Genomic DNA, 25476 nt, shown 5'->3' on the forward strand with positions numbered 1-25476 from the left:
CGGGTAATTCATCACAAAAAAAGATGTCTCCACTTCAGACACTACAGTGCTTCACACAGTCAAACCAACATTTACCCAAAAGGGGAAATAACAACTAGAAGGTGCAGTCTGTGTCCTGGTGCTTTGCAGGTTTCAGCAGAATTACCATAAGGCCTCTCAAAACTGAAACTACTTTGGAGTGACCCAGCTTGCAATGTCAGAGCCCAACACTAGATGGCAGGAGTATGCACAGCAGGTGAATCTACAGCATAATGCCTCGCGTCTGCTTGCTCAGGTGCATGATAAATAATAAACAATGATGCGCTCAATTTGTACAATTTGAGCAGGCAGTGTTTATTGGTGCATGTTCACTTTATTTGAACACATCTGTTTTAAAAGTGCACAATGAGCAGTTGTCTTTTCAAGCCCTGATGTCATTAAGCGTTGCAGTATGTTGCATTGCACCCTGACTTTGTTAGTTTGACATTCATCCTATTTCAATCCCATGTAGCCCTGAACACGAGCCGCCTGCCAGTACTCGAGTGATCAACAAAGAGTCTGAGGTCTACAAGATGCTGCAAGAGAACCAGGAGACAGACGAGCCACCCCGGCAATCTGCTTCTTTCAGGGTTTTACAGGAAATCTTGGAATCGGAAGAAAAAGGTAAGTTCTTGAAATTGCATCAAATCCATGCACATAACTCAGAATAATGTCTTGCGGACAAAGCTAAACATGCTTCATTCTAGGAACAGTGGTTATTTTACCATGTGTAGGAAATGGAGTAAATCAAATCTGACACCTAGGATTTCGTAGGGGAGAAAACAGTTGCCCGGCTGTCAAAGTCTCTCTGCTGGATTAGGGCTGTAACACCACCAAATTACCAATGGTGGCAAGTGCTTTAACACCGAATTCCCTTTACAAGAATTAAGACTAGCAAAATAAAAATTATAACAGGAAATCAGTCCTGAGTTGGTGTTGAAAATCATAACCGTCTGCCATTCCCTGTTTTTTAGGACATACATAGTCCCTGGATACTTGACTAATCAATTTCCCCGCATAAGACCTTCATGTCCCAGTCATAACACGGTAAGGCGTTCCCGACCCCAGACAAGCACCTGGCACCTAGTCCTTATAAAAAATTTCTATTCCTTTAAAGCATGGGTACTCACAAACTTTCTCTAGGGGGCCAAATTTACAGTGTGGTTTATGTCCGAGGGCCGCACTGGTGGGGGCGGGGTCAGTGGGGGAAGGGGCGGGGCTAGAGCAACAAGAAAAAAACTGTGACCATGAGCTTGACCACAGGTCCCTGCAGCGGACGCCTTCGTCCACTGAGCCACCAGACCCGGCATACACACATCTCTCTCTCTCTCTCTCTCTCTCTCTCTCTCTCGTTCTTTCTCTCCTCACTCTCTCTCCCTCCCTCTCTCTCCCTCTGTCTCTCTGTCTCCATCTGTCTCCCTCACTCTGACTGTATCGCTCCCTCTCTCCCTCTGTCTCACTCCCTCTCTCCCTCTGTCTCACTCCCTCTCTCCCTCTGTCTCACTCTTTCTCTCCCTCTGTCTTGCTCACTCCCTCTCTCCCTCTGTCTCACTCACTCTGAATGTCTCACTCTCTATATCTCCCTCTCCATCTCTGTCTACCTCTCCATCTCTGTATACCTCTCCATCTCTGTCTTCCTCTCCCTCACTCTGTTTCCCTCTCCCTCAGTTTTCCTCTCCTTCACTCTGTTTACCTCTCCCTCAGTTTCCCTCTCTCTCACTCTGTTTCCCTCTCCCTCAGTTTCCCTCTCTCTCACTCTGTTTCCCTCTCCCTCACTCTGTTTCCTCTCCCTCAGTTTCCCTCTCCCTCACTCTGTTTCCCTCTCCCTCCTTCCCTCTGTCTCTCTCTCTCCTTCCTTCCCTCTGTCTCCCTCTCTCCTTCCCTCTCCCTCCTTCCCTTTCCCTCTCCCTCCTTCCCTTTCCCTCTTTCCCTCGGTCTCCCTCTCTCTGTCTCCCTCCCTCACTCTGTCTCCCTCCCTCACTCTGTCTCCCTCCCTCACTCTGTCTCCCTCCCTCACTCTGTCTCCCTCCCTCACTCTTAGCGGGCTCCCTCCCTCACTCTTAGCGGGCTCCCTCCCTCACTCTTAGCGGGCTCCCTCACTCTTAGCGGGCTCCCTCACTCTTAGCGGGTTCCCTCACTCTTAGCGGGCTCCCTCACTCTTAGCAGGCTCCCTCACTCTTGGCGGGCTCCCTTACTCTACTTCCCTCTCCCTCCTTCCCTCCCTCACTCTCCTTCCCTCACTCTCTCCTTCCCTCACTCTCTCCCTCCCTCTCTCCTTCCCTCGCTCTCTCCTTCCCTCGCTCTCTCCTTCCCTCGCCCTCCCTCTCCCCTCGCCCTCCCTCTCTCCTCACCCTCACTCTCTCCTTCCCTCACTCTCTCCTTCCCTCACTCTCTCCTCCCTCACTCTCTCCTCCCTCACTCTCTCCTCCCTCACTCTATCCTCCCTCGCTCTCCCTCCCTCGCTCTCCCTCCCTCGCTCTCCTTCCCTCTCTCTCTCCTTCCCTCACTCTCTCCTTCCCTCACTCTCTCCTTCCCTCACTCTCTCCCTCGTCCTCCCTCTCCCTCGTCCTCCCTCTCCCTCGTCCTCACTCTCTCCTTCCCTCGCTCTACCTCTCCCTCACTCTCCTGCCCTCACTCTCCTGCCATCACTCTCCTGCCATCACTCTCCTGCCATCCCTCTCCCTCCCTGTCTCTCGCCCTCCCTTTCCCTCCCTGTCTCCCTCCCTCCACCTTGCCCGTGCGCCCGGGCTGAGACAGCTTCTGGGCAGGCACACCCACAAACACAGCCTCACCGGAGCACTTCACACGTCTTCAAAAGACACTTCGTATGTTAATGAGGCTTTGTCACCTCTTAGCCCCCCTGCAGCCCCACTCTGACTACGAAGGGAATCGCCCGGCCCCCACAGAGCAGCAGTCTGAGTCGCGCTGCCGCAGGGGTTTTTGCTGACACTGTAAAAAAAAAAAAAAATTTAAACACGGGTACATGTCTGCAAGGTCCGCGGGCCGCCAGGGAAGGCTTGCCGGGCCGCCCCTGGCCCGCGGGCCGTACTATGAGTACCCGTGCTTTAAAGGCTCCTCACTTGCTCCTAAAGTCTTGTTCTTTCTCCTGTCCGCGACATTTAATTTTATTATCTTTGCTGTTTTGTAAATTTACATCTTTGGCACCAGGGTCGGATTGGGATCACAATTTGGCCCGGGCACTGCTGAAAAAAGTGGCCCACATTCGAGGTGAAGATCCTGTGAGTTCACAACATCACCTGGCCCCCACAGCGAGACCCATTCTTCCTCGCCCACTATGCCATGAATGAGAAGGGCTGGGGGCGTGGTGTCAAATGCAAACACCGTTTCTGTGCTGCGTGGGCCCCAGGGAGGCCGAGATGAAAATGGCTCAATGGACTGAGCAATTGGTTTCCAGGGAGGTCGATTCTGGCACACAATCACCCGCTCTCCAGCCCACCATCAGCCTGATTGCCTGGCAGGGCAGGGGGTCAAGGAGAGGTCACAGCTCATAATCGCTGAATCACATGGCTTTACTCTCCCTGTCCAGTGCCCTCTGTGGACTGGAAAAGGAGAAAAAAACGGCCCACAGAGGATACTGAGACACCGACCCATGGGCCAATGCCCGAGTGCCCGCAGTACCAATCCGTCCCTGCTTTGCACTAATTGTTTAGTTGGATGCGCTCCCTGTCCATACCCAGGGCTGGGGTTTTTAAGCGGCATGATTTGTTTTTATTTTCTCCGCTTGTAATCGTGTGGCCTGCGAGCCGGTGGTCAGGAACAGAGTTCTACTAGTTCTCTGGTTCAGGAACAGTGCTCCGGAACGCGCTTTGATAAATGTGTGATCGTTGACAGCTGCACACTGCATTTTCTGGCTCTTCTTAGCAGCAAGGTCTTGTGAAATACGGGAGTTTGTTGCTAGGAAACAAGATAAATAGTAAGCAGTGCTGTTAGCACTGTGTACTTCTGGGTGTTTTGTGTACATTCACCTGCACCTCAACTGAAGCATCTCAGGAATCCTCTCCTGTGGGGGGACGAAAGGTGGCACAACAGGGAAAAATGTGAACGTGTTGAAGGAGAATGATATTTTGCAGATATCTGAATCTGATCTTCAATAAATGATAGATCAGACTGTGGATGCAGCTCTCAACGAACCCCAAGCCAAGCACCAGAAATGTGGCCTGAAAGATGTCCAAGATGTTTCCCCTAAAGGAAAGTATGTACACAGGAAAGTCTTTCAGGACATGTTGCTCCATATCCAGAAAGAACTGGGATTTAAACCAAGAATTATTGATGAACAAGGTTTTTATTCACACTACAGTGCATCTCTTGTGATCTTCCTTTAAATTATATTATAAAGGATATTTTTCTCAAGGAGTGGAAGGATATTGACAATCGGAGTCTTCCAAGGTTCTTGAACAAAAGGTATCTTATAGAACAGGTCGAGGAACAGTTTCCACAAGTTCCAAAAGTTAACTGTATTTTGGCCTCCATGGCTGCTTCTTCCTCGTTGTCAACTGTGGAATCCACTCTGTCTCACGCCGTAGACAAAAAGGTAGAAGCTGCCTTTAAACAGTCCTGTGCAGCGTCTCATTATGGTTTCTGCGCTAGTACTTATGGTGCTTACGCATTCTAGGTTTTCTTGAAAGACTTTGAGAAAATGTTTGGCTGTCCAGGAGAAGGAGGATCCCACACCAGTCCTGGCACAGATGAAAGCTCTGCCTATGTTCCTTTCTGATGTAACATTACATAATTTGTGGGCATCAGTATCTGCGGCAAGTACAGCAATAGCAGGTCGCAGAGCATTATGGATAAAACCATGGAAACTAGAGGCACATCAAAGATCTCTAGTTCAAAAACTCCCATTCTTAGGTCCCAAACTCTTCGTGGAAGATTAAAATCATATGGTGCAAAGATTGGTAAATGAGAAGATATTGTTGAAGCATTTCAAATTGTTTCAATGGAAAAGATCTTTTTTTCAGAAATGAAATTTCCAGATACAACAGGATGCCTGTGATCCTTTCATGGCTGGGCTCGAGGACAGGGAGTCGTGTTTGCCAGCAAATCCCGGCCCCAGAGACAATCCTTTCTGGAATCCGCCCCAAAATGACTATATGGAGGTGGGAGCAAGACTTCCACTCTTCAAAGAGGAATGGTTAATGCAGAACAAGTGGGTTATGTCAGTTATTCATTAAGGTTATTAGATTCCTTTTCTCTCTCCTCCTCGAAGAGATGTGTTCGGTTATCCAGTGTTATCAAGGGACAAGGGGAAGGCAGGGGTCATGTTGACAGGACTCTAAAAATGACTCTTGAAAAGGGCTGTGATTCCAGTGCCCCCTCATCAAGAAATGAAAGGTTTTTATTTGGTTCTGTTTTTGTTCGAAAGCCAGGTGATTATTTTTATCCAATTCTGACCTTGAAATCGCTAAATAAATATGTCAAAGTTGAACCGTTTCGAATGATCAGTCTTCAATCTATCATCCTGCTGATCAAAAGAGCCTCATTTTTGGTGACATTGGATCTGTAGGATGCATACTTCCATATTTCAGCTCCACCCTTTATGCCAACAATTCCTGAGGTTTGCGGTCGAGGGGTGCTATTATCAGTCTCAAGTCCTGCCTTTCAGCTTGTCTTCCAAGGACCTTCACAAAGGTAATGGCCCTTGTGGTGGCTTTATTACATCTTGAAGGTTTTTCCATCTGTCCTTGGTTAATGTCTGCTTTTGCTCCATCAGACTCAGAAAGTGGTAACATCATCCACCAGTCTTCTCCAGCAAATGGGTTTCAAGCTGAACATCCTGAAGCCTCACCTGGAACTGGTGCAACAGATTCAGTTCATAGGAGTAATATTCAGTCTTTTGTAGTAACATCTTATCTCAGTCACTGTATCTACAAATTTTCCAGATATTTGGGAACCTTTAGATTGATTTGTTTGCCTCCCCTCTCAATGCAATGGTACCAGTCTTTTGCACTAAGGTAAATTGTCAACACACCTGGGTGGTGGATGGATTGTCAGTTTCCTTGCCTCAGGGGCTTTTGTATTCCTTCCCTTCAACTCCCCTCCTCCTGTGGTGCTTCAAAAGATTCCTGAAGAGAGGATACTAGTGATTTTGATACCTGCCTTCGGTCCAAGGCGCAGTGGTTTCCACTTTTTTTTTTGTCTCTCCAAAGACTTTAATAGCAGAATATAATCAATTGTCTAGAAAGGAATTGACCCTTTCTGCATATCAAAAGTTTCTTTGCTAAATGATGTTCTCTAAGAGGATTTTGATAAAGTGACGGTGGATGATTTGCAAATACTTGAGTTCTTGAGAGAGGTTTTCCTTAATAATGTGTCTCCATCAACGCTGGCAGCCCAGTAGGTTGCTCGTTAAGAATTTAGAGGTTCTACTTGTGATTTGGAGAAAATTAGTCCATTAGATTTTAGATTGTTGAAGAGTTTTTGTTTGGGTAGGCCTCTCACACAGCCCATTCCTCCCACCTGAGATGTACCTACTGTCCTGGGGGGATTACAGCTTCCTCCGTTTGAACCTTTAGAAGAGGCAGATCACAAATAACCTATTTTTTGTTGGCAATAACATCTGCCAGACGCCTAGGTGAACTTGGGCCCCTGGCTGTGTCTTTTCCATATTTTCAGATTCTTCCAGGTTGGCTAGTGCTTAGGCCTGATCTAAAGTTCATTACTAAAATTAATTCAAAGTTTCATTTGCAGCAGGAGCAGTGGCGGCTCCTCCACTAAGGTGGAGGAGCGCGCCCCATTGCTTCAGCTGCAAGCTAAATACAAAAAATAAAATGATAACGTTCATTATCATTTTGTTTTCTGTATTCAACTTTCAGCTGAAGCCAGTCGAGTGGGTCTGGGCTCCCCGTGCATCACAGGGGGATGAGTGGTGGCAGCACCTAAATTGCGCATGACGCTTTTGCGCCGTCTCGGGCGGCCAAAGCCTCATGAGCGCTCTGAATGTTCACCATGCAGGCTGTATTACAACCTGCGTGTAGAACATGCACAGCCTGCCAGCCCCTGTCTGAGTGCCGAACCACAGTACTCAGACCAATCACAGCGCTGCTAAGGCAGCGTTGTGATTGGCCAGGGGTTTCTGGGAGGTTGTGTGCTTCCTGCTGTGCAGAGAGGAGGTCGGAGAAAGAAGAGGCGGTGGTTGGCAGTAAAAATAATTTCCCCTCTCCCTCCATCTGTCCCCCAGGCCCGCTGCCCCCCATGACCCCTGGTTGGTATCAGCCGCTACTGAGAAGGAGATAATTCTCCCAGTTTTTCAAGAAGGACGTGCTCAGGTTCCTTCTTTGTTGGACATCAAGTGATCCTTATTGGTTTTCCTTCAATGCACAAAGGAGTTCAGGTTATCTAATTCAATATTTTTCTCTTTTGGCAGTGTAAATAGAGCTAAAAATGTTACCCCTGCTACTCTGAGCAGATGGGTACGACAGGCTTATAAATCTCTGGGCCAGGTTTTCCCTTCTGGAGGTCAAGGTCATGCAACAAGATCGGTTTCCACCTCTTGGGCAAAGGCAGGTGGGGTTCCTATTCAGGGAATTTGTAGGGCAGCCACATGGGCATCCCATTACACATTTGTTAGTCACTATCGACTCTGTGATAAGTTCTACCATGGACAATTTTGGTTCTGGTGTGGTTAAGGTAGCAATGAAGTAATTGATATGTTTAATAAATGATACATAAGCATTTCAGATGCGTGGTCTTCTTTGCTCGTGATTTCCTCTCCTTGTTAAGACTGGGACAAGGAGGTCCTATGAGTGGCTAATGAGATCATTACTGATCAGTACACTTCATTACCCTGATTAAGGTCCTCCTCATCCTAGTCAGGGTTCCTCCCTCCCTCCTTATCAGTTTTGCACCTATCTTGACTTGTTACTTATAGGTCTGTTGAAGGGAGGGAGGAGCCTTTAAGGGTATAGGAAATAAAAAATAAACAGAGTGTGAAGTGCCTGTCACGGGGCGGGACAGCCTCACCTTGTTAGGACTGGGACGAAGGGGACCTTAATCGGGGGAAAATGAAGTTTAGCTGTAAGTAATGATCCTATTTGTGGGGGTGTTGGGTTGTTTTTGCCAGGGAGTGAGAAACAGAACATGATGTGTTCTGATGGTGGTAGTTTTATCCTCCACAACAAGGTCCTTTCACACAAGCAGTCATGTAAAGGCGTGCTCACTTTGGAAGCACACTCTACTGGCACGAGGAGGAACACCAATAAAAAGTGAAAGATTTCCTGGGCAAGTTAACATCAAATAACAATTTTCAAGGCCTAAGAATATGTGTTATTTCAAGAAAAAAAAGTAATAAACTTATTTTTTCCTTTTTGAAACAGATGAAGAGACTACCTGCGAAAAAGGTAGTTTTTCTGAAATACCCACTATTGTCAGTTTATTTCACTTCTACGCATGCAAATGTTTTTTGTTCCACTACTGGCAATAAAAAGACATTATCCATGCACCCCACAAAATGCACTTGCTAGTATATCACTTGCCCTGGTTGAAAACACACTTTATTCTACCACATGCATGTTGTCCTTCCTTAGATATATGCATGAACGAGATTTGTGTCTCAAAATCTCACTCAGCAGCTCTGCCACTGATTTGGGTGTGCAAAATGATTTATGAATTGGGCTTATACTGGCTGGATTCAAAACAATGTGCCACTCGCTTTCATACCAAGCTGGAGCACATCTACCTTTTATGTCTGGCTTCTCAGCACAGCTGTTTCCAACACCTATTGTTAACAATTCTTTACAAACTATATAGTGCTATTCACTGTTAGGTCTGTTAGCCTACTACATATGGCATGCTTGAATTATAGTGCATGAGAGACTAAGGTACATCTCAAAAGAACTCTGGATCATCCCACATGAAATTATTTTTCTTGTATATGCGATGTGTAAAGAAATTAATCATGTTTAATTGTGTCTTTTCCCTGCAGCATGTTTTGTTTTTTTTTAGATGTTTTTGTCCGGGCCTCAGAATGCAAGTCAGCCCTATTGGTCTTGCTAGTAATTCTCTTTAATAAAAAAAAAAATCTTTATTAGCATTTTCACACATATAAACAAATCTGATTGAGCAGACAGCAGAAAACATTACGTAATTGTATCCACATCCCTCCTATCCTCCCCATTCCTGACCCATACTAAGTAAAAAACCGATTTCATTGTCAAATATTAAAGAAATTAGATAAAATGTAAAGCAGGATATTCAAAAATTCATTATTCACAATTCAGATAAGACCAATTCATTAGAGGTGCCTAAATAGCCAACCCGTTAGCTTTTGCTTTGCGGCCTTTTCTAGAATATAAGACTATTTCAAATATGTATATTGCAAGAAGTCTTTCTAGCCATTGTTGGCCCGATGGGGAACAGGATCGAGCCAATACGTAACTAAACATAATCTAAAAACTGTCAAAGCAATAAATAGAAAGGACTGGCACTGGCTTAAGAAAGGAGGACACCCCACCCCTAATACAATCAATTGAGGTGATAAGTCAATTTCTCTGCCCAACATAGTTGCCAAAATAGTGCTTAGGCTGTATTTCAAAGTGTCTAGACCTGGACATGTGGCAAACCTGACTGCTGCAGGATACTGGCACCAGGGACAAGTAGAACCTGGTTCTCTACCCCATTTAGCGATTTTGGCAGGTGTAATATACTAATTAAACCATGTTTTAAAGCATTGTAATTGTAGATTAACCGCAATGAAAGATGTCTGGGCCAAATATAGTGAGTCTTCTATCTCTCCTCGTTCATTCTCTAACAGATTTTGCCTCAGTTCCTAAAATCAACTCAAAAGTAGAAACAGAGGAGCCTAACCTCAATGTATCGTCTTTTTCATTGAGCAATATCCCCATTTTCTGTAGCATTGCCGCCCAATGGTATAATTGAAGATTGGGAACTGCCCACCCCCCTCTGTCTCTGGGCAAAGTTAGTAATTTAAGTGCTCTCCGAGGTCGACAATTAGCCCAGATAAACTTAGAAAAGAGTTTATTTATTGTAGTAAACCAGGCATTACATACCGTCAGGGGGATAGCCCTAAAGAAATATAAAGTCTGTGGCAGAAAAATCATTTTGATGGCATTACACCTCCCAACCATCGTAAGCTGAAGGTTCTCAAGACAATTAAATACCGTTTTTTAAGCACTCGTGCAGCATTCATCTGAAGGCAATTACCGACCAGAATCTGAGTTTTGTTTTGTTCAAGCAATAGCCCGATAATTTTCCAAACAGGTCAGCGTCATTCTCAATCTCGCTTAAAGCTTACATGGGGTTTGGAGTCATTATTGCGAGATTGTGAGCACAGGCTAGTATTTTTGTAGGCCCCCCCCCCCATTACTCTGGACTCCTGCAATCAGGTTATTAGCTTCAATCCTAACCAGGGGATCTATATAAAGTGCAAAAGTAGGGGGAGCAAGGGTACCCCTGCCGGGTCCCTCTACCAATAAATATCTGGTCTGACATCTCTCCCATGATTAATAATTGTGCTATCGAATTTCTATACATTGTTCTGATAGCCGTTATGAATTTATCTCCTAACCCTCTATTTTTTAATATTGCCCATAAAAAAGACTAGGAGACCCTATCAGAGGCCTTTTCCACATCAAGCAGGATAAGCCCGATCGGGTCCCTGGTAATCCCTGCTACGTCAAAGATGGCAATAACCCTCTGAATGTGGTCTATTGTACTACGTCCTGGTACAAACCCATGCTGGGTTGGGGAGACTCATTTCTTAATAAGGGCCGCCAAGCGAGTTGCTAATATTTTAGCGAATATTTTAACATCACTATTTATTAAAGTAATGGGACGCCATTACTTTACCCATTTCATTAGCTGGCTTTCCTTTTTTGGGAAAGACGACAATGTTAACTGTTCCCCAAGATCCCGTGGCACCATGCCCGTTTTGGGCTCTACAAAAAACATCCTTCCTAATTTCCTGTAAGGAAGAGGCAAAGATCTTGTAAAACTCTCCAGGTATAGAATCTGGTCCTACTGCCTTTCCGTTAACCAAAGAGCACATGGCACCATGGATCTCCTCTGGTGTTATTGGGGATTCTAAAGCCTCCCGTTCTTCTGGAATTAACTTCTCCAATGGAACTCCATCTAAGTAATTCTGCAATATTTCCTCATCATTGTTGATATCTTCGCTATAAAGTTTCTGGTAGAAACGTTGAAAGGCAGCTTTAATGTCTCATGGTTCAGTAACCGACCCTACCCCCCGGATCTTCTATTGCTAATATGCTTTCTTGGGTTATTCGTTGTCTTGCCTGAATCGCCAAAACCTGACCCACTCTTTCACCACACTCCTACAATTTAGACCGCCAAGCACAATATTTCCCTGCTGCCTTATTTGATGATAGTTCTATGATAGAGGATTTGACAATAGCCACCTTAGTTTGTGCCTGTTCTATTTCTACCTTATTGCTAATAGCCTGCACCAACTGAGTTTCAACTTCGCTCAACTTCCGGTATTGTTCCTGGAGATAGTTTTTTAGGTCTCGCCTGTCGATGCGCATGCGCATCGAGCTTGCGAGACTATGGGGGCTTAAACAGTCTTTAACCAACTTGCAAGGAATCGTGGCGATTCCTTGCAGTGCCCGTGAAAATCAAGGTCAATGCGCATGCGCATTGAGCTTACAAGCGCGTGCACATGCCCCCAGCCGCCTGCCTTGCACTCCTCCCACACCCCCGATCCGCCCCCTCCCCTGCCTGCCGTGTCGCATTTCTTCAGTTCCCTCAGCCGTCTGCCAGGCCCCTGCTGCTTTCACACCCTCTCCCCGCTCCGCCCCTCCCCTGCCCGCCGTGTCGCATTTCTCCTCCCCCCTCCCCTTCTCTGCCTTCCCTCCGTCTTGTTGCTTAAGCAGCTGCTCACCCACGAGCAATAACCACTAAACAAAGACGTTCCAGCCCGTGAATATGGATCCATCCTGGGTTTGCATTCTTTTGCTGCAAAACTCGTGTCGCATTTCTCCTCCCCCCTCCCCTTCTCTACCTTCCCTCCGTCTTGTTTTTTTTTTTTACCCGCTCCGCCCCCTCCCCTGCCCGCCGTGTCGCATTTCTCCTCCCCCCCCCCCTTCTCAGACTGTCCGGCACCCGCACTTCGTTCGTTTTACAAATTAAGCACGGGGTGTTGCGATGCCAAAGCCTGCACAGTAGGTTATTGTTTTATTAAATTAGTTCGACTAGACCCATGTACGTCCCTCACGGCTTCGACCCAAATCCCTCTTTCTAGCCTCTATATCCCCCTCCTACCGCCTGTTTCCCGATGGGCGGCCTAGTTTCAGAGATAGTTACACTCATCTGTGAAATGAAATGTCCGCCCATCTCTTTCCCATTAGTCACTGAAGGGCCTCGCAGCGCCTAACGCTCATCCATTACCGGTAACTAACTAAGGCAATACTTGTAGTGCCTTGAAATATTTACTGTCCTCTCGCCCTCCCACCCGTTCAGAAATGTCAGTTTTGTCACCCACACCCATTCCACTTTGTCTAGGTCGTCTCTTCCTTTTTCGCCCTGTCAGGCCGGCTGGCACACAGTTCGCAACTCGGCCGTGTACTAACCCTTCAGCCTGGTATTCAAATCCATCTACAGTCTCACCTCGAACTGCCCCTTCTCCTAAGTCATACCCATTCCAAGCTCAGAATCCTCCACTACCTGACCATCCTGGCACAACCACACCTCTATCGTTGGGTGTTTTATCCTCCTAGCACCCATCAACTTGCACTCTACTCTCTGTGTTCGGCCGAGGGTAACACCTCAAGTCCCTCCACTTATATTTGTGAGCAGTTTAAGTGATCTTTAATAAAAAAAAAATGTTGTTTCTTTTCGAAACCTCTTTATTGATTTGATGGTGAAAGGGCATGGAATTTAAAGCACAGCATATGTTACACATCAGATCGTCTGTATGCGTAGGCTACAATGTACAGAGGACATAATTCCAACAGTAATCCCTTAAGGACAATTGGCTCAGCATAAAGCAACTTCCATAAAGAAACATCAGATAATAAACACAGAAGTGCTCCAAGTTGATGGGGGTACACGTTGGGTCTCTCCTATATAGAGAACAGTCAAGGAAGAGGCCCCACATTCATTCACCACCACCTATGAGAGGGCTTTTAGAATCTGCGTACAACACTGTATCGTTTCAAGTGGACATATTTTTCAAAATCTCACAATTTAACACATCACATGCGTTTCATACGAGATATTGATCATTGTATTGTATTTAAATTGCATATGTATATCACTTACTACCCCTGAAGAGACATCGTAGCGCTTTTTTTTGGCAAGTGGCACGCTACTCCGGGACCCATAGAGGATTAGTGTTGAATTAGTATAGTGAAACATGCTAGTAAATTTTAAGTGGTGGGTAGGTTAGTCAGTTATTTGGATTCGGAAGGATAGCATAAGGACAGAAGAGGAAAAAAGTTTGTATTTACGTAGTTCTTGTTACCCCTGATGGGGTGTTGAAGCACGCTACTCCGGAAACCCATAAAGGATTAGTGGTGAATTAGTATGGTGAAATATGAAAGTAATTTGAGTGTTGGATTTTAGTTTGTTATTTGGAGAGAGAAGGATAGGGGAGGGATAGAAGGGGAAGAAAGGTTTGCATTCATATAGAACCTGTTACCCCTGATGGGTGTTGAATCACTTTTCTGGCGAGTAGCACGCTACTCCGTAACCCATAAAGGATTAGTGACTGAAAATTAGTATTTTAAAATATGAAGTAATTTGAGTGGTGGATATGTTATTCAGATATTTGAATAGAGAAGGGTAGGTGGCGGGATAGAAGTGGAAAAGAAATTTGTATATATATATCACTCCAAATGACGCGGCACTCAGGGGAAGAATATAGTATTCAGAAATAGTTTTATTGTATAAAGCTCAACCGACGCGTTTCAGCCTCCACGGCTTTGATCACGGTAGGTGAGTCCCTTCATTGTTGCACTTATTTATACACCCACATGGTCTTAATGCGGCATTATGGGTAATGTAGTGCACAAATTAAAAAGAATTGTTGCAAATTCTTAACAAATCATTGAAAGAAGAAAAATATTGTTACATTTTGCACACGACGACATTCAATTAATGCTGATAGTGATATAGTATCACAAATGAGGCTCAGGATGGTCCTAGAATAACAGTGTCGTACATTATTCAACTATGAGCAACAGCATATTGGTATTTTAGCATGGCACTGTAAAGGGTGGCTGTGTGAGGGAGGGTGGGGGCTGAGAAAAACGGAAAGAAAGAGAACAAAGAAAAGGGCAAAAGTAAGAGAAGTAATATAATTTCAAAGAAAAAAGTACGTTAGTATTGGTCTAGTCCAGCATTAAGTTAGAACATTTATCTGTAATACTTGCATTATTGATGTACCTGTTCTACTTTGCTCCCTCACGTATAATTTCACTATACCTGATGACCTGCCACTCACTCTCTTGTTGGTATTCCCTGCTTTGTAAAGCGCTCTGATATCTGCAAAGATCTTGTTCGCGCTATATAAAACTTTCAAAATAAAATAAATAAAATAGGATTTTCTTTTGACTTCCCTTTCTTGTGGAACACTACTATATTTGTGCCTTTCCACGATTCAGTTATTTTGCCCATATTTATTATGCCATTAAATAGGTCGAGGAGCAATGGAGCTGTTTCCTCTGATACCTTTTTATATACTTCTAAGGGTATACCGTCTGGGCCTGCCGCCTTGCCTAGTGCCAGCTCTTGTTTGGCTCCCAGAAATTCATCCATAGTGATATCCTTTTCCAAGGTTTCCCTCCCCCCCCCCCCCCCCCCCAAATTAAATTCCTTCCTCCCCTAGCTCTCCCGGTGGTATCTCTAGGGCAGACTCCTCCTAATATAGGATTTGGTAATAGTTTTTAAAAACATTCAGAATTTCCAGGGGTTCAACATATTCTTGGCCCTGCTCTACAATACGGGTTATTACATTTTTAGAGGAAGCCTGTCTGATACGAAGTGCAAGCGCCCTTCCCGCTTGTTCACCTGTCTCATAGAGCCTGCCTCTCTACCCTTGATATTCAGAGGCTGCTTTTTTGCCATTTGTTTATGTATTTACGCTTTAATAGAGCTAACTTTTGTTTGACTTTCTGTCCCCTCTCTACCCTGCGATATATCTCTCCTGTGTCGTTCCTCCGCTCCTATCAGTTGATCCACTAACTGTTCCCTCTCTGAACTGATTATTTTCCTCGATTGGGCCGCATAACTGATGGTCTCCCCCCTTAATGCTGCTTTGTAAGCGCCCCAGACAGTGTTTCGTGACGCGCTAAACCTGTCTGCGTCAAAATATCCCTGAGACCAGTTCTTAATGTGTTCCACATAGGCATTATCTGCTATTAACTTTCTATCGAAAGACCAGGGCCTATGCTTCCTAACTGGCCTAGGGGAGTCCAGGGTCAGGGTTAGTGGGTTGTGGTCTGAGAGTATTTTTGGTAGTTTTAGAATCTTTGCCTTGCTGAGTTCTGAAGATGAAACCATAAAATAATCTAGTTTGGTATACTTCTGGAATGGGCAGGAGAAATAGGTAAACCCGGGTTTCCCGGTTCCTTATTCCCCCATACATCTCTTAATCCATGTGATTGCATCATGGAGCAGACAGCACGGAAAACCCTGGGCTTACGACCAGAATTGGGAGTTCCCCCCCAAAAAATTCTGCTGCAATATTCAGATCCCCACAGACCACAATAGGGGTAGGCCACCCAATCAATTCCTTTTCTATACATTCGAAAACCTCGGGATCGTCCTGATTTGAACCACATATCCTACAGATGGTAATACCTATATTCATCTCACACAGTGCCCATCTGCCCATAACATCAGCTAAAGCGTTTAACCCCACCTAGGCCAGCCTTTTCCTATAATAGCCACCCCCCTTACTGTTGAGGTCTCAGAGGAGCAAGACAGAATCTTATAACCACTTAAATTCAACAAATGTTTTTTCCCCCAAGGTAAATGTGTTTCTTGTAGACACAAGATATCCATCTGTTCAGATTTTACAAATTCAGCCAGTCTCCCCCTTTTTTCCCGCCATTTAAGCCCCCGATATTCAAAGAGCATATCTTAAGTTTGGACATTCTTCTGTTTGCATTCTACCTTCTTTTTAACCAACACAAGTTGACTGATGATGTCGCGTTCAAGACATAGGTCATGTTTCATATGCCGGATTAGATTTACAATTGTGCCAAGGATTCTCTTTTTTGCATTTTTTCCCCTCCACCAGAGCACCCCCCAACCCCTACCCCTCCCCCCAACCCCCATCGCCTCCCCTCCAACCCTCTCCTCCCCCCTGAACCGTGCACCCTCCCTCGTGAAGCGCTCTGACCTTAGTCTGTGCATGTGATGGTTTGCAGTGAAGACCGTGAGGACTATCTTAGACACTACTTCAAAATGTGATACCCCTTATTACATTAGATTCCAACAGCAAACTGTACTTTGCCAACCTTACTATACTATAGGGTAGACAAAATTATTCAGTGCCTGCCTAGAGAGTTCAGATATTCTTGCGCCTTTACTTCCGATGAGAAATATTGTGTCCGCCCTTCATTAGTTATCTTCAGTTGCACTGGATTTATAAGACAGGCTTGCGTTTTTTTGTCCCGAAAGGGCTTGATCAGCTGCCTTAGCCTCCAGCGCCTCTCAACCGTCATGTGGCAGTAGTCTGGACGGACAAAGAATAAAATTCCTTCACATCTGGTCTCGCTTTTTCCGCGATGGCCTGCCTCAAAATAAAGTTGCTCAGGAAGATTAAGATTGCCCTTGGTTTGTCCCCTTCCCTTGCATTGCGGCGTATTTTGAAAGGAGTTTGATGTGCCCTCTGGAATTCTCCAGCCCAATTCCAGCTAGATAACTCTGGAAATGCAGACTCGAAGAGCTTGATGACATAAGCTCTAACATCCATCCCTTCTGCCCCCTCGGGTACTCCCAGCACCCTATGGTTGTTTCTTCTGAGCCTGTTCTCCATGTCCTCTAGCTTCCATTGGATGTCGGTAACCTGGGCGCATTGAGACTCGACTTTGCTGATAGCCGCGGCCACCTCTCCTTCCGTTGTGACTGCCCTCTCCTCGAGGTTCGAGACTCTGTCCCCCACATTAACACAGGCTTTAGATAGTTTCCTGACCACGCCCTGCATCTTCCTCATCGCCGCTTGGGATTAGCGGCTGTGCTGGTATGTTTCCTCCCTATGTGCCAGAATTGCCTGATGGTTTACCTCCAGGAGTGGGAGTTGGGTTGTTTCCAAGTTAGGGCTGCCCTGAAGTGGCATTGAGGAGGAGTGATCCCAGCTTAGATCTCGTTGGGACTGCTCATGTGTTTTTGGTAGGGTAATAGGTCTTATTACGGTCGCCGGGAGTTCTTGTTCAGGGTCGATCTCAGATTCCAAGTTGCTGTCCCCATGTAAGAGCTTCATTCATCCTCCTCTTCTGACCATTCCGCCCCTTCCGAGACAGAGAAGAAGCACTCACTGGGGTCCTTCTCTTTATCTGAGTCCAGAGTACCTTCACTGTTCACAGCATCCAAGGTAATTAAACAACAGGGGGTGGTGATGGACAGAGTTTCTGAATTAAACAGAATACTCTCACCCAGTCAAGAGATCAGGGCTTAATCCAACACCGTTTTTTAGCTCACTGCACCATCCCAGCTACAGAACCTGGCTATATGCAAATTAGTCTGTCCCTGGCCCAGTGCATCATGGGAACAGGGCAAACCAAACTACCAAGCCAATTCTTTCACTGGGAAGGAAACAAGCTACCGGGGACCGGTTTCTGGCATTTCAGCCGTCTTCGGCCCGGCTTGCTTGAATCCTGATAGTGCAATGAGCAAGGGACTCACATCTGAGTATACCCTTCCACGCTTATGGTGGACAAAATAATTACACAACAGGGGATGGTGATGGACAGAGTTTCTGAATTAAACAGAATACTCTCACCCAGTCAAGAGATCAGGGCTTAATCCAACACCGTTTTTTAGCTCACTGCACCATCCCAGCTACAGAACCTGGCTATATGCAAATTAGTCTGTCCCTGGCCCAGTGCATCATGGGAACAGGGCAAACCAAACTACCAAGCCAATTCTTTCACTGGGAAGGAAACAAGCTACCGGGGACCGGTTTCTGGCATTTCAGCCGTCTTCGGCCCGGCTTGCTTGAATCCTGATGGTGCAATGAGCAAGGGACTCACATCTGAGTATACCCTTCCACGCTTATGGTGGACAAAATAATTAAACAACAGGGGGTGGTGATGGACAGAGTTTCTGAATTAAACAGAATACTCTCACCCAGTCAAGAGATCAGGGCTTAATCCAACACCGTTTTTTAGCTCACTGCACCATCCCAGCTACAGAACCTGGCTATATGCAAATTAGTCTGTCCCTGGCCCAGTGCATCATGGGAACAGGGCAAACCAAACTACCAAGCCAATTCTTTCACTGGGAAGGAAACAAGCTACCGGGGACCGGTTTCTGGCATTTCAGCCGTCTTCGGCCCGGCTTGCTTGAATCCTGATGGTGCAATGAGCAAGGGACTCACATCTGAGTATACCCTTCCACGCTTATGGTGGACTTATGCACTGGGCCAGGGACAGACTGATTTGCATATAGCCAGGTTCTGCGCTGGGATGGTGCAGTGAGATAAATAACGGTGATGGATCAAGCCCTGATCTTTGGACTGGGTAAGAGTGGTCTGCTTAATTCAGACACTCTGTTCATCACCACCCCCTTTTATGAATCGTTTTTGGCCACTATAGGTGTGGCAGGGTATACTCAGACATGAGTCCCTTTCTCACTGCACCATCAGGATTTAAGCAAGCCGGGCCGAAGACGGCTGAAATGCCAGAAACCGGTCCCCGGTAGCTTGTCTCCTTTCTGGTGAAGAATTGGCTTGGTAGTTTAGTCTGCCCTGTTCCCATGATGCACTGGGCCAGGGACAGACTGATTTGCATATAGCCAGGTTCTGAGCTGGGATGGTGCAGTGAGATAAATAACGGTGATGGATCAAGCCCTGATCTTTGGACTGGGTAAGAGTGGTCTGCTTAATTCAGACACTCTGTTCATCCCCACCCCCTTTTATGAATCGTTTTTGGCCACTATAGGTGTGGCAGGGTATACTCCGACATGAGTCCCTTTCTCACTGCACCATCAGGATTTAAGCAAGCCGGGCCGAAGACGGCTGAAATGCCAGAAACCGGTCCCCGGTAGCTTGTCTCCTTTCTGGTGAAGAATTGGCTTGGTAGTTTAGTCTGCCCTGTTCCCATGATGCACTGGGCCAGGGACAGACTGATTTGCATATAGCCAGGTTCTGAGCTGGGATGGTGCAGTGAGATAAATAACGGTGATGGATCAAGCCCTGATCTTTGGACTGGGTAAGAGTGGTCTGCTTAATTCAGACACTCTGTTCATCACCACCCCCCTTTTATGAATCACAGCATCCAAGGAGCCTGCGTTTCCAGTCTCTCCCCCTATAATCATGTCGCCATTGTTTGTTATAAAGACTTCAGGAGCCCACTGAGCCTGTTGATCTGTTGTAATCGCCATATCCAAGCCGATCTGCTGACTCCATTCCCCACCTTGCTCGTACCTAACTCTTCCGTATTTTCATCACTAGCGGTTGACATTCCACTGTCTGGCCCCATTAGGCTAGCCACCGGCTGATCTGCCGCTCGAGGGTTTGTGTGGGCGATTACCAGCGTGGGGGGGGATCTCTGGGGCACATCCAATATTTTTCCCTGGGGGAAGGGGGGGCTTGCATAGCACCAGCACCAGAGTAGGCTTTCAGCCCCTGCCTTGAACCTGCAGCCTCCTGAGCGTCAGCTCCCTCCCCCGTGTCCATGGCCGCCACTGTCTTTGTGCCCTTCTCCTTACCGCTTCTTGAAAATATCTCAGCAATTGAGGCTGTAGCCTGGCGGGTCCTCACCAACATCTGTTTACTTTTCTTTGCCAGTTCCACAGGAGGCGTCTGCACCCTTTGTGGTGTCTCTCCCCCGTTGAGTGCCGCCTCCTCATTTTCAGCCTTCTTTCTTGCTGCCGCCGCAGCCTTCTTGCCAGTAATTGCTTTAGGTGCCATGGCGCCCCCGCTCCGCTGCTCACTTCGCGAACTCCGCAGATTCCGCTTCTCACTCTTTTCTCCCAGTCTCTCTCCCAGCCTGCTCTGTCTGCTCCGCCTACCAGCAACCTTGCAGATCCTGCGGCAAGAAGAGAGGAACGTTCTAACGAGTACTGCTGCCTGTCTGACAGAGCTCGGCTTCCCCAGCCAGAACAGCCGAGGGGTACAAGCGGCCAGCATCGAGTCCTTTCCCTAATTACAACCGATTTTAGGCAGTTAGTATATGGCTGAAAAGACGGGGTTTTTAGTACTAATCCATGTCCTCACTGCAGCGCTATAAACGGCCACCACTACGCGGCCGCCATCTTGCTTCCCGTTTTTTCCGCCCTCACTCTATCTCTCTGTCTATCTATCCATCGCCCTCACTCTATCTGTCTATTAATCGCCCTCCCTCTATCTATCTGTCGCCCTCACTCTATCTATATATCGCACTCACTTTATCTATCGCATCACCACAGCATCACTCAGCACCACCACAGCATTGCTCAGGGGCACCACAACATCACTATGCACTACCACAGCATCACTGAACACCACAGCATCACTCGTCGCCACCACAACATCACTCAGCACCACTACAGCATCAATCTGTGCAACCATTCAACAACAACTGGTTCAAATATGTTCTCTCAATGTTTCAAGCTTTATTACAAATGTCACAAAAGATGTTGATATTTCACTTCTGTTCTTGGATTTTCGTCACAATAAAATACACTGAACATGATCTTCACAAAAGTTATTTACAAATGTTTAAGCTATTGCCATTATAAATTACAATAACTTTTATTTAAGTATTAATTATTAAAAAAAATAAAAGCCATTGTTCTCTGTAATATCAATACATCTTAGTCACGTAAATACAACACATATTGCATTACAAATGCTATAGGTGTCACATTTGCGAAAGTTAAAACTATTGGCATTGTAAATGACAAAGTTATTAATTTAGCTATTTTCAAAACTAACACATAAATGAAAAAATTGTAATTTACAATATCAATAGCTCAAACGTTCCTAATGCGAGACCTATTGCATTGCAAAGTGCTTGTTTTTTAGGTTCCTTGGACTGTTTCCCCATTTTCTAAGTAGACATTCACATGTATGTGCTAAACATTTTTTCACTTTTCAACACCATTTGTTGAATAATTTAAAATGGTATTTGTTCCTTACTTTATAATTTTCAATGCCCTGTGGCTGTTTTAACAAATCGTTAAGTCATTTCACCATGTATTTGCCCATAAACTTCTTATTACCCTTTCATTACGATGTACTCAACTGCATGTTCTTTTCTATCGAATGCTCTGCTCAGGTTGAAGTACAAATATGCTCTGATGATGAATTTGTACTCATTCCTGAATGGAAACGCTGCTGACTACTCCGCTTTCTAGACTAGAATACACATATGTTAGTACAGGTTTGAAGGTCGGAAAGCTTGCCAGCTTCCTCCTTCGTACTCTGCAGCCTGGTTTGTTTGTCTCTAGTCATAGGATATAAACCTTGGGTTAAAGAATTAGTCTGTGCACTATGGGGTCACTTGAGCTAATCCTAGCTGACTTTTGATTTCATTATATTTTGCACGATGTGATTTTATTTTTTCCGAGGGCATTCTACAACAGATTTTCTTTTATATGTTGTGTTGAAAGTCAATCCTTTGTTGGAAAGAAGGAATAATTCATAATTTCTCTGAAAGTTTTCTCCTTTAGCTAAAATTTACTTTGACATCACCTCCGTGAAACACATTTTGTGCTTTACCAAAATGCATCAAAACTCGTTTTACAAGTAGGCACTCAGGGAAGAGTGCCTCCTGCTGCAATATCCTATTAAGTTGAAATTCAAGTTTTACTTGGTACGAGCAGATATTTAGGTTAAAATCCTGTGCATGAGTTGGCAAATGTAGAGGATTCCTATATTTTTGCGCTTTAATGAGTGTATATCAAACGGAGCCAAGTATATAAAGCAAGTATTAGCCCACTCACTTGTTACACATAGACTGCTTACAATGCGTTACATTTAGTTAACTGTGCCTTTATTCATTTCTTTAGGAGACCCCGATAAACCCTCAGGGTTTAGAAGTGTTCGGCCTCCAACAACAAAAGTGGCTTCTTCCATTGGAAATACGCAGAAGTTGCCGGTTTGTGATAAATGTGGATCTGGTATAGTGTAAGTGTTGCTTATTAAAAGTATTGATGACTGTGGGTCCATTGCATATATTTTCCTGATTACAAAATGCTTGTCCTTTAGATTGTCCACAAAATGAAACTAAAAGGTTGTTCGTAATTTTGAAGTGGGTGACAGAAAGTACCCGTCTGCACACTTCTGGTGCTTACTCGGGTACCTAAGTGGTTCTCTGACAGATTCAGAGTGCTGAGAGGAACAAACGAGAGGGTAAATATGAGGCGAAGATTGGGATTGGAGACAGTTTAGCAGCCACCCTACTAAGATTGCAGGTCTTCTTTATTACCTTGAAAGGCACAGAAAGGTGATTGAACCTCCTCATATCCAGAGAGCACAAGACTGCTTTGACTGTTGAACGTCCTTCAGTCTTCACTCCTGTAAGTGATTGTACTTATGGACATAGCCTGGAATGCAGGGTATAAAGGGGTATTTCTCAACTCTCTTCAAAACCCTTGTGGTCCTCCTGCTGCCTCCGTGTGAGCTCAGCTGGTTCATTGGTCTGAAAGCATGTCTCTTGAGAAGTTCAGGGATCATTTTGTTGCCAGTGAAAAAAGATAGGAGGACCGCATGGTCTATTTTTACCAATTTATTAGCTATGAACTCATAGGTTATAAGTGAGTGTGTAAGCAAATAAACAGATCCGTTTTGAAATAAAGCAACCTGTGGCAAGAGCCAGTACAAATGTGTTACTTAATAAACAGAAAAATGAACTTTTTGTCATATCCTGATGCAGATGGATTGTTAATGTGTGGTATTCCCCGTTGTTGTAACAGTTTGTGTGGTATAGAAGAACAAAGGAGTGCAGACAGTTTCAAGTTAAATAGTCATACATGCCCAACAGTAAATGTTGTCATATCTCGATAATGTGTTTCTAACTCTGCATCCCATGCGTTTCAACACTATGGGCCGTATTGTGATATGTTCGGAAACGGCTCCGACCGCATTGTAATAGGCCGGTCAGATTCTTTTCTGACCACTTCATAACGATGGAGGCGATCAGAAAGGAATCCAGACGGTCTTTCCGACTTGCTTCCAACTGACTTGGAGAGCCCGTCCGCCAGTCGATAAGCAGCTAGTAAGCCCAAGGGTGGCTCTTTCCGCCCTTGGGATTAAGATGTCGTTTTTCTGCAGCCATTCTGTGACGGCCTTTCCGACACAGTTCGGGCTGGACTGTTCCCATGAGGCACAGGGTCAGAATGATTTGCATATAGCCATGTCTGAACTGGGGTGGCAGAGTGGGCTAAAGAACGGTGATGGATTAAACCCAGATCTTTTGACTGGGTGTGAGTGTTTGATTGGTTCAGATGCTCCGTCCATTACCACCCCTTTTTGTACCGACATCGTAATAGGGCCCTATATGTTCTTTAGAAAGGATCTTTTGACAAAGATGGTGCTACTGTGCTGTAGGCATTCATGAGGTATGTAAATAAGCTGCTTTGGCAAAGTTAACAAGCACTGGCATAGCCAATAAATCTCGCTTTTGGGACCTTATAAGTATTTAAGTATGCAGCACAATATCCTTGGTGCAACAACAACTGTTGCTTGGCTAAACACTTATAAGGTCCCAAAGACGAGACCTATTGGCTATGCCAATGCTTGTTTAAGTCTGTTTACGTGCACATTAAAAAGGAGTCAGATCTGAAAAATCATACTTTTAGCGCGGTTGCACATCATACACTATGCAATTTAGGCAAAATTCATAGATAAGTTAGTTTACTTAGCAAAAGCGACATTGCGTTTTTGCCAGCGATATCTTAGGAAAAAGAAGTGGCAGAACATAATTTAGAAGACATAGGATTCCATAAATCCGAAAGGTAGTTGAGGTTTTGCACAAAGACGTTTATGGAGGAGAGACAGTAAAGCACCAACAAAGAAACAAAAAGCGAACTAAACATGAAATATTTGGATATAGGCTACATTCATCCGTAATGTTTAAAGCCGACTAATGCATTTTTTAAAAAAATTATTTTGTGTAGAGCGGACGGACGGATGGCCCCTTGTGGTAATGTAACAGCAGATTTTTTTTGATTATTTTCCCCTTCCTTGAACAATAGTGAAGCAAAGTAGTAGGTAATAAACCATCTTCAGCTATAGTATTCTACGAAGATGCGGGCAGTGTTTTTGAGTGGGGATGTGTGTGTGTAGGAGAAACTGCACAGGACTGGAAAAGAATGTGGTGAGCACCTGTGCCAGCAAAGTTGGGTGGTGCAGTCCAATGGGAGATTGGAAGGTGGGCGTTTGGAGAGAAACACTAGAGGGGCATTTGAGATATGCAATGTCACACTGCTCCTTTGGTTGGAACCAGATAAGTCTTACCTGACAGCACCAGTGATTATCCATCATTAAAACACTGGTGACAAGTTGCAGAGATGTGGAGCGGAAAGGCAGGTTTTGCATGTTGATAATTCACGCAGTTAGGTGGACTCAAGCACTAAACATTTGGTGCAAGAGGTCTCGTGCTTGGTGTGCGTTAGTGGCATGCACTTGGACAGCTTGGTGATCTCCTCAGAAGCTGAGTAAAGCACCGAAGGACCGGAAGCAGAGTAAATAATACAAAGCTAATATGGGGAAGTAATCAACGAAAAGGAACTAAGATGAGTGACGAGCTTTGCCAACCAAAACAGACGTGCGGCCGCCATATTGAATACTAAAGCTAAAGCGTAGAATGTCGCGCAATGAAGAAATAAAGCGCCATTTGACTCAGCAACAAAAAGCAAACTAAAAAATATGTAATTTGACAAAAATAAAGAAAACAAGCAATGGCCACACGGCCGTGAAAGTGAAACGGCCGCGCAAAAGTGAAAGGAAAATGAAGCTGACGAGGAGGGGGTGGGAGAAGGGAGGGGGTAGGGGGGATTCACGCACGCGCTGTAAGGCTTAATGAGCCATTACAGAAAGCCAGATGGCAGTTGTGCACGTCGTGCGTGCTTGTGCGCGTAACAGCAAGCTGGTGGCCTGCAAAAGCCTGTGGGTAGCACTTTTAAAACCCAGCTACTAAATGTCTCGCCAGTACGACGTATGCGCTGGCTCAGGCGAGACCCAAAAATTGGGCAAATCAACATGTAGGAGGGATAGTTTCATTCCCTAAAATTGAAGTTCAGCTTTTGAGCGAAAGGTGCCCAAACGTACATCATCTTGATTCTCACTGCTTGTGATACTCCTAGACGGCAATA

At 45.3% G+C, this 25476-nt stretch overlaps 1 protein-coding gene across 4 annotated transcripts in view; it reads left to right on the forward strand.

Annotated features, from left to right (window-relative positions):
- PDLIM1 (PDZ and LIM domain 1) overlaps positions 1-25476 on the forward strand; it is a 366558-nt gene that overhangs the window by 335597 nt on the left and 5485 nt on the right. For 2 of the 4 annotated variants that reach the window (XM_086922378.1, XM_086922376.1), the window contains 3 exons: positions 491-642; positions 8352-8375; positions 22171-22288. In XM_086922378.1, the coding sequence (XP_086778504.1) occupies positions 491-642; positions 8352-8375; positions 22171-22288 (294 nt within the window). The remainder of the gene's footprint in view (positions 1-490; positions 643-8351; positions 8376-22170; positions 22289-25476) is intronic. The other 2 variants (XM_086922379.1, XM_086922377.1) reach the window with 1 other exon arrangement.

This window comes from Lissotriton vulgaris, chromosome 5 (assembly GCF_964263255.1).
Source record: "Lissotriton vulgaris chromosome 5, aLisVul1.2, whole genome shotgun sequence".
Classification (NCBI taxonomy): domain Eukaryota; kingdom Metazoa; phylum Chordata; class Amphibia; order Caudata; family Salamandridae; genus Lissotriton; species Lissotriton vulgaris.